The 9947-nt window shown below is 42.1% G+C and overlaps 1 protein-coding gene across 2 annotated transcripts; it reads left to right on the forward strand.

Moving 5' to 3' along the window:
• Positions 1 to 4924: 4924 nt before the first annotated feature.
• Positions 4925 to 8253, forward strand: LOC134935473 (putative nuclease HARBI1). Of its 2 annotated transcripts, none has more exons than XM_063930527.1 (5): positions 4925 to 4942; positions 5678 to 5792; positions 5877 to 6249; positions 6559 to 6580; positions 7882 to 8253. In XM_063930527.1, the coding sequence occupies exons 1-4, from the start codon at positions 4928 to 4930 to the stop codon at positions 6560 to 6562; spliced, it is 507 nt and encodes a 168-aa protein (XP_063786597.1). In that variant the 5' UTR covers positions 4925 to 4927; the 3' UTR covers positions 6563 to 6580; positions 7882 to 8253. The 2 variants fall into 2 exon arrangements, with proteins under 2 accessions (XP_063786597.1, XP_063786596.1); XM_063930526.1 differs by having other exon boundaries at positions 4926 to 4942; positions 5042 to 5792.
• Positions 8254 to 9947: the final 1694 nt, after the last annotated feature.

Genomic DNA, 9947 nt, shown 5'->3' on the forward strand with positions numbered 1-9947 from the left:
TCTGCGCATGCGCAAATGCGTGATTACGCATGCGCGAGTACATACGTACGACAACTGTGCAAAATTACTTAGAAAAAAAAAAGCCGTAACTGGCAACCGAAAACGAGGAGTGGCGTGGGCGTTGCGGAGGCGCGACTTCGCAATGCTCCGACATGGGCGTGAAAGTGGGCGTACAGTGTGGGAGTATGCAACTCGCAATGGGCGTGTTTTTAGCAAATAAACATTGTCGCTGTTAAAACTAACATAGGAAACCGTAGCAACATTCACGCAGCAGCAGAGTAGGTCTGCAGTTACTCTACATTTGCGAAGTACTGGTACAAGTGTGTATGCAGTAATTAGCAGTTAATTGGATATCACATTCATCTGATGTCCAATTACTTGTTAATTAATGAGCAGATGAAAGTTACCAACCAGCAATTGTCTGAACACACATTACATGTTTAGTCTACTCACATAGAAATCTCACACACTGCCAAATAAGGGTTTTTGTTTTTTTGGAAATTGTTGTGTAAGCCTTTTTAAAACTTGTTTTAATGTGTGTAAGACTCCCAAATACAAGCAAATGAAATTTTTTGTGAAAGTGTTTGAAATCTGCATAATTGTTTAAAAATAAACCAACACCAACATAATGCAGCATACACTTTAATTTAGGCTTAAAAGTCACAATAATATTTGATTATAATATCTGACAATGTTTGAAATGATGTCCTGTTGACCCTAGATATTTATAAAAAGCGTCGTGTCTGTTTACTTAATATGGACATTAAAGTGTGGTGCAAAGCATACCTTTTTTTTTTTTATTTTTCAATTTTTAAGGAGAATTAGCAGATTGGTCTACAAGTGTCTATATGCTGACCTAATCTTTCTGGAACTGCATTACCTGGAAGAAACAGCTCAAATTTTTGAAATATATTTTTTATTACTATATAATTTTTTGACAACATTTAAACATGGCTCCACATGAGTCGCACAGGCAGAGATGGACCAAGCAGCAAGCAGATGGCACTGACAATCATTAGATAGCAGAACTCAGTACTCTGCAAAAGTCTGCTTCTGACAAAAGTATATATTTAAAGCATAAATAAAACATGACACACCCTGCCACACACACATTTTAAACCAAATGAGAAAGAATTAGGATCCACCACACAAACACAACAATACATAGCACACTAGTAAGAGGAAGATGGCTCTGGTGTTTATACACATAAACTCACAGGCTACAATACATCCAAACAGAAAAAATACATTTCACTAAGAGGGAGTTATCCATTCTGGTCACACAAGCCAACTCCAAAAATACAGAGAGGCAACATCAAAAACATGGGTGCTGCCCATCTGGAGAGACATCATTTTCTTCTTTTTCTCCCCGCCTGAGGCTGTTCTTCTTTGGAAGGTCTGCGGAGCGACCTTCGTTGGGCCTGCCCAGTGGGCTGTTCTTCCTGGGCAGGGGCAGGGGAGGGAGCCGATGTGGGTGGCTCTCTGCCACTGTGGGCAAGGGAGACAGCGATGGCCTGGAGCCCTTGCAAGATGTTATTTGCAAGGGTTTGGAATGAGGAGGCAAGTTGTTCTTGGCCCTGCCTGATCTCTGCCAGACCTTGGCAGAGTTGAGCAACACCTTGCTCAACACAGGTTCGGTGCTCAGTGAGCCGGACAGCTATCTGGCTTACCTCCCGGATGACCCCGTCTTGAAACCGATTTAGGCTCTCACCATACCTAGCGATTTCAAGCAGGATCTCCGGGATAGCAGAGGGTTGGGTGGGGGGTCCAGTAGGAACCTGCAGAGGTGGGATTTGTTGGCCCACACTGCCAGACTCACTAGGTCCCTCCACCTCAGCCTCAACCACATAACCGGCCTGTGACTCAAACTGTTCACCCCCCTGTGCTGTGTTTTGTGGCAAGCAAATAGAAGAATGTGTGGGAAAAAAGTAGGATACAAAATTAGTTTATTATTATAAATACTGTCAAAATTACAGACAAATAAATGTGTAAACTTACCTTCCAAGTCATGTCCCGTCAGGATCTCAGGCAGGTCCGTGTCCATATGAGACACCCCTTGGCCCTCCTCATAACTGACACAGGGCATCGCCATCTCCTCCAAGTCAGTATACTCCACAGCGACAGGTGCTCCTCCACCTGTAGCCCTTGAGGCATTCCACTCCGCAGCCCTCTTTGCCTTCAGGCGGGATTTGAAGTCGGCCCACCTACATATGTATTGTGAAAGAGGGACAAAGTAGAGTCTTATTATTTGTCTAAGCTAATATATAGGACACGTGTTCTGCTTGTGTTTGCTAGACATAACATCACATGCAGGGGCGGATTGGGAACAAAAAACGGCCCTGGAAAAATTTGTACTAGTGGCCCCACATGGGCAGCATCAGGGGTTTAAGGTCTAGCCATGGGCCATGGCAGCAGCACCCTACCCCCATGACTTTCCAGATAGTGGGCATGTCCAGCATCAAGGGGGAAGTTAAAAAGAAATAAAATTAAATATTATTAGCACATTATATGATACACATTCAGAATTTAGGAAACTATATAATTCTTTAGAAAGATATATTTTCTTGCTTATTACACCAACCGTATCCCAATCACTATTCACTCAGTCTTATAAGTCAGCCAAGCAGGCAGACAGAGCATACACTAGATCATCTGCAATCACAGGCTAAGTGGCAAAGTCATTTTCACATATGCAAATTATTTAGCATCTTATTCATTATGTCTATAAAAAGGACCACATGTCCTCAAACAGAACAGGCCCTGTGGATGCACCGGCCCACCGGGAATCTTCCCTGTAAACACTATGGCCAACCCGCCTCTGATCACATGTAACTACATTTTTTAGTCAACTTAGCACAGAAAAAGGACTGTCAATATGCACTTACCGTCGTCTCACTTCCTGTGATGTTCTGACGACAGAGCCAACTTCATTCACAGATTTGGTGATGTCTCTCCAGATTCGTTCTTTTGAAGCAGCCCCCATGTTTTTTGGCCCTCTATGGATTTTGGACATGGCCTGCGTGACCAAGACACGCAACTCCCTCTTAGTGAATGCAGGCTGTCTTTTCTTCCGTCTGGAGGTAGCCTGTGAGGTTTCTTGTTGTTCATCACCATCTTCCTCCTCACTAGCAGCTTCTGTCTGTTGTGTTTGTGTGGCTAAAGCCAATTCTCCCTCAGTTTGGTCACTTTGTGTGTGTGGCAGAGTATCCCCAGTCAATTGTTGTGGTTCAGAAGCAGACATTTGCAGAGTACTAGGTCCTGCCTCTTCAACATCCGCAGAGGCGTATTCCAGCATGCGCCGTTGGCAATCTATGCGTCTTTTCCGCAATGCCATCTCCTGCTCTGCAATGCGGTCCATCTCTGCAGCGATTTGCTCACGAGAAGCCATGTTTGTGATGACGTGTGTACGCCGAGGTGTGTGCTTATATACCTACGTGCGAATCGTTAATTCACACAGCTGTACACTGTTATTCTGGTTAATGATTGCACTGCTTATTTAAGGGCCTACTTTGCACGCTGTGAGTGTAGGTAGTTTGGAGTTTCAGTTGTTTGTTGGCTTGTGCGTGAAGGTGCTTGTGGAATTTGCAGAGTGAGTAATTGTCAAGCATACCTTTGTCATTTTGTTTGCGTTTTGAATCTAGACAGTGTTGCATTTGTTATGCGTTTTTTCGTTTGTGAGTATTCTTGATTCTTTTTTTTTTTTTGTTTTGTTAAAAATTTTTATTTCAAATTTATTGTTTTAAATATTTTAAAAACATAACTATTTTGCAAGTCCATTTGTGAAAATAAACCTGTGCTTCTTTGTTTTGACTGTCATTTGTGTTCTCTTGTAGGTGTTTGCTTTTGGGAGAAATATCCCTGGTTTCATTTATTTTCTGGGTGTGCTACTGAACACCAAGTCTTTCTTTTTTTTGGAGCAGGTAAGTGCCCTTGGCCTGTGTTGGTGCCTGTTTAGTTTTAATGGTCTGTATGCTGTTTTTTGACTGTCATTTGTGTTCTCTTGTAGGTGTTTGCTTTTGGGAGAAATATCCCTGGTTTCATTTATTTTCTGGGTGTGCTACTGAACACCAAGTCTTTCTTTTTTTTGGAGCAGGTAAGTGCCCTTGGCCTGTGTTGGTGCCTGTTTAGTTTTAATGGTCTGTATGCTGTTTTTTGACTGTCATTTGTGTTCTCTTGTAGGTGTTTGCTTTTGGGAGAAATATCCCTGGTTTCATTTATTTTCTGGGTGTGCTACTGAACACCAAGTCTTTCTTTTTTTTGGAGCAGGTAAGTGCCCTTGGCCTGTGTTGGTGCCTGTTTAGTTTTAATGGTCTGTATGCTGTTTTTTGACTGTCATTTGTGTTCTCTTGTAGGTGTTTGCTTTTGGGAGAAATATCCCTGGTTTCATTTATTTTCTGGGTGTGCTACTGAACACCAAGTCTTTCTTTTTTTTGGAGCAGGTAAGTGCCCTTGGCCTGTGTGGGTGCCTGTTTAGTTTTAATGGTCTGTATGCTGTTTTTTGACTGTCATTTGTGTTCTCTTGTAGGTGTTTGCTTTTGGGAGAAATATCCCTGGTTTCATTTATTTTCTGGGTGTGCTACTGAACACCAAGTCTTTCTTTTTTTTGGAGCAGGTAAGTGCCCTTGGCCTGTGTTTTGGTTTGCTGTTTGTGTTTCTTAAAAGTGTGGTGATTCTGTTTGTTTTCCATTTTGTCTAAAATAGAATTTTTGTTTCCCAGGATTGATCTGCAAAGTAGTGTTTGTCTTTCCTGGACTAGCTACTAAATGCTTTTGTTTTTTTTTTTTTGTTTTTTTAATTGTTGTTTGTGATGTATTTGATGCTCAGAAATGTTTAATTTTGTTTTGTTTTTTATTTGTAAAAATAACATTTTTTTTTATTTTTATTTTTATTAATTTCACATTTTGGCCATGAATTCAACACAGAAAAAATGTACGCTCCTGCAGTAAGTTTCCCCAACATTTTTTACAACATTTATTGTTTGAATATTTTTTATAAGTTGTTTTTGTATTTTTCACCTCGTTTTTTTTCTTTTTCAAAAAAGTGTGTTATGTCAATATTTATTGCTGCAGAAGCCCTACCTCCCCAACCCACGCCAGCACTCCCACCCCAACCGCCAGCCCCACAACCACAGCCGGCTCCTCATCAACCAAGGCAACGGAGGCGTGCTAGGCCACCAATTTTCCGAACCCGTGTCCTACTTTTTGGTATGCCAGATGATGTGGTGGTGCGTAGATACAGGCTGCCACCACATCTAATCCTAGACACTCTCTCCATAATAGAGAGTGATCTGGAGTCTGAAATTCGGTATCCTACAGCAATACCACCATTGACACAATTCCTTGCAGTGTTACATTTTTTGGCTACAGCCTCATATCAGCATGTTGTGGGAGACCTGGTTGGCATGTCGCAGGGCCAGTTCAGTAAGGTCCTGCGGCGTGTCTGCCAGGCTTTCCTAAAGCGGGTGAAGCAATTCATTGATATGCCTTTGGATGTTGGTGCCCTAGATGTGGTGAAGCGGCAATTTGAGGAAGGTGGTAGTCGCTTCCCACATGTTATTGGGGTTGTGGATGGCACACATGTTGCTATTCAGCCACCAAGACATAATGAAGAAATTTATAGAAACAGGAAACTGTTTCATTCTCTGAATGTAATGGTTGTTTGTGGGCCATCCCTCCAGATCCTTTCCCTGAATGCAAAATTTACTGGAAGTTCACATGATGCATATGTCATTAGACAATCAGGGATATGGCAGAGATTAAGATCAAGTCAACGAGCAGACATGTGGTTATTGGGTGAGTTGTTGCTCAAATATTTTTTTCTAAAAAAAGTAACTTGACAAATTTAATATTTCAAAATTTTGGCTTTTCTTCCAACAGGAGACCGTGGATATCCTTGCACCCCCTGGCTCATGACTCCTTACCGTAATCCCAGGCCAGGACCACAGATGGCATTTAACTCCGCGCTTACTGCCACTAGGCAGCTGGTGGAGCGCACAATTGGTGTCCTTAAAGGGCGGTTTCGTGTGCTCCACCGCACTGGTGGCGACATCATGTATTCGCCGGAGATGGCAAGTAAAATAGTGGTCCTGTGCGCAATACTGCATAATATCGCGGTAAGGAGTAGTGTAGAGCTTCCTCAGGCAGAGGAATTGCCTGATGAGGAGCCAGGGGTTGTTCGACACTTCGGTGGGGGGAGTGTTACACGGAGGGGGAGCCAAGTGAGGGCAAGGATTGTTGCCGAATATTTCAGGTATAGTGTTTTGATATTTTCTAGTTTTTAAAATTTTAAAACACAGTATGCTTATGTTTTTTTAACAATGATGACATTTTGTATGATATTGTAAAGTGATTGTGTAATGCTTTTGTTGTGTTGGAATGGGTAATTTTTGTTTGCGTCAAATTCCGCAAACACGTTAAGTTTACAATGTTTAGTTAGAAAACCAAATAATGTAATGTTGCTAAATAGTGTCCTTATTTGTTTTATATCCTCAAATCCTGATTATGTAAACAAACACACAAACAAATGATACTCAATGTTTCCCACTTTGTGACTGTCCAGCTGAATGATCACACGAACTGTGGTGAGTACACAGATATGTATAGTAATTTTAAATAAACTGTGTCTCTGTGTCTGTGTTTTTTTTTAAATTTTGTTTATGATAAATATTTGCTTCTGCGAATGCGTATTTCCGCTCGTGCGAAATAACACTCTGCTCTTCACAGCATTGCAAAGATCAATAAAGTTATTAGAAATGACAACATAGATTTTGGACCAATCACATGCTAACAGACACTATAAATATATGCCCAAATAAGGAAAACGCCATTGCCATGATGCGTGCAGCACCGTTCACCAGGCGGGAGCTCCGCGTGCTGGTTGCGGTGATGGACCGCCGCGTAGGCCGCGTTGGGCGCTTCATCCCCAATCGGGTGAAGCGCGAGGCCTACGCGGAGGTCCGCCGCCTGCTGCGGACTCGCGTCCGCAGCAGGCGGACAATCATCCAACTTGAGAGGAGGTGGAGTGATCTCCGCAGGAGGACTCCCGATCTGTTGGCGGAGATCCGCCAGCAAATCCGAACTATGCATACACGAAGTAAGTTACATTACATAAGATTATTAGCATAAATTGTGCTAATGGGGGAAATTCCAAGTTGTTTGCAGCAGGAATTTAGTGAACAATTGGGCTAAACCATGTGCACTGCAGGGGAAGCATATGTAACATGTGCAGAGAGAGTAAGATTTGGGTGGGGTGTGTTCAATCTGCAAAATAATTTGCAGTGTTAAAATAAAGCAGCCTGTATTTACCCTGCACAGAATAAAATAAGCCACCCAAATCTAACTCTCTCTGCACATGTTATATCTGCCTCCCCTGCAGTGCACATGGTTTTGGCCAATTGCAAACTATATTCCTGCTGTAATCCCCTTGGAATTACCCACAATTTACACTAAGTGGTAGGCTAATTGCAACCTTGAGTGTCCTTTTTTGGAAAATAGGACAGTGTGTGTGGTTAGGGCAAACAGTACTGACTGTAGCAAACTGTCACCAAACAAGTGCATGTTTTCAAGAAATAAGAACCAGCCAGGAAACTGTACCCAAATACTTGATCAGTGCTGGCTATATAATAAGGTGCCTTGAATAGTGATCTGGTGATGTTGCCTAGACCAATCACTATGACTCAATGGACTAGATTAAGGAATGAGCTTCAAAGTAAAAGTTTGGACTCATTTTGTTTGCTGTGGCCAACATGAAGAGGATCTTAACATGTTTGCTTTTCAATTTTTAAAAACACTGAATTTTACATGGAACAGAACATTGATAATTCAAATTGTTTACTATGTAATTTCTCATGTAAACTAAATGTTGTCAATAATATCATTATAGGACAACAACAACGGCACAACTCTCCGCCCCCTTCCCCTTCCCAGTCCCCCTCCCCTTCTCACTCCCCCTCCCCTTCACAGTCCCCCTCCCCTTCCCAGTCCCACTCAGCTTCCCAGTCCCCCTCAGCTTCCCAGTCCCCCTCATCTTCCCAGTCCCCCTCATCTTCCCAGTCCCCATCAGCTTCCCAGTCCCCCTCAGCTTCCCTGGCCCACTCCACTTTCCACTCCCCTTCTCACCACACCTCTCCATCTCTTTCTGGGACCCCTTCTCCTCCTTCCCATACCCCTTCTCCTTCAACTTCTACATCACCATCTCAACCCCCCTCACCCTCTATTGCATTAACTTTCTCTCCGCCCCCCTCGCCCTCTCAATCAGACCCCCCCTCTGAAATTGCAGTCCAAATCCAGCCTCCTTCCCCCATCCAGCCTCCTTCCCCAATCCCTCCTCCTTCCCCAATCCCTCCTCCTTCCCCCATCCAGCCGCCTTCCCCCATCCAGCCAACATCCCCACCCAGTGAATGGGCAGAGGAAGCCCCTGAAGACAGTTCAGGGAGTCTTCATGTTGCCGTGGAAAGTAAGTTTTTTAAAAATTTTTTACAAATGATTACCCACTTACACTTACAATGACAAAACATGCAGTGTTGTACTGTTTGAATTCTTGGGCCAAGGACAAATATTTGTGTTTTTCTTCATGGTGTACATGTTGCCTTTACATATTTGTGAGTGTCATTATATGTACAGTGTGTATGTGTGCAATGTTTTGTGTGTCCACTCTAGGTTGACACTCATTAGGTAGCCAGGGTTGCCAGGACAACAGGGTTTATATGTGTTACATTTTCTGGTAAACAGTTAGACCTGAGTGGAGTTTAGTATGTTGTTGGTCTTTTACACTTGTGCCTGTGTAGTCTTAATATTTGCACTTACAAATCACATGCTTCACTTTGTTATGCAGCCTAATGACACACTGATTTGTGGTGTGAAAGTTACATTCACAAAATGACTAATTGTTCAAGTCAAACCTGTTTGCACTTATTTAGTAAGGGCAGCTTTCAGGGAGTGTGGGAATGCTAGGATATGTTGGCCTTCTGAAGATGTTGATATGCAGTGTGATGAGGCAGGACCAAACCCCTTAAAAAAAAAAAAAAAAAAAAAGATGAGAATGAATGCCAACATGGTGTAACAGTGACGAAGATGGAAGTTATCTTTAACATGGGATGTCGCCCATAGCAACCAATACAATTAATCTTTACAATTGGGGAACCACTTCTACAAGATAATAATCTTATTTTGGCTTGTTTGCTATGGGCGACGCTACATCTTAAAATGAACTCACATAGTAGTAAATGTAGCCCATGGTCAAGAAAACTGTAATAAGTAACAAAAAAAGCCTGAGCAGGCTTGTGTGTTTTTCTGCTAATGATTGTACCATAAAACAGCCATGATGTATCAACTTTGCCATTAAGCAGGCCTGTCCAAACTGCGCAACTGCAACTGTTGAGAAACTACACATCCCAGCATGCCCTGACACAGGTTTGGCATTCCCTGGCCCCAAAACTGAGTCAACGCATGCTGGTATATGTAGTTTCACACAAGCTTGAGGGATGCAGTTTGGACCTGCCTGCATTAAAGTGTGCTTTGTGCCTTGCTTGGATAATAAGCAATGTGAGTAAGTTAGTAATGTTTATGTTATCTCTTAATTTCAGATGTTGCCGTTGGAGATCCCACATAGTTGCAGGAGATTGTTTCCAACATGAGGCTCCATCTCCAGGCCTTGTTGGGTCTTGTGGACGCAATGGAAAAATTTTGTTAATTTTTTGATTTAAAAAAAAAAAAAAAAAAAGGATATTATCATTATTCCAGTAAAAAAAAAAAAATAAACTACTAAATTTAAATACTTCAGCGGCTCTTTATTATTTATTAATGCAATAAAGGAACAGCAGAATGCACAACAAACATTTTTTACCTTAAACATTTCAAACATCTAACGTAAGTTATTTTAAAACACCAAATAAAACATGTTATTGGCTAAATAAACATGCAAACACCTTCATTCACATACAAAAACTC

The sequence above is a fragment of the Pseudophryne corroboree genome, chromosome 6 (assembly GCF_028390025.1).
Source record: "Pseudophryne corroboree isolate aPseCor3 chromosome 6, aPseCor3.hap2, whole genome shotgun sequence".
NCBI lineage: Eukaryota > Metazoa > Chordata > Amphibia > Anura > Myobatrachidae > Pseudophryne > Pseudophryne corroboree.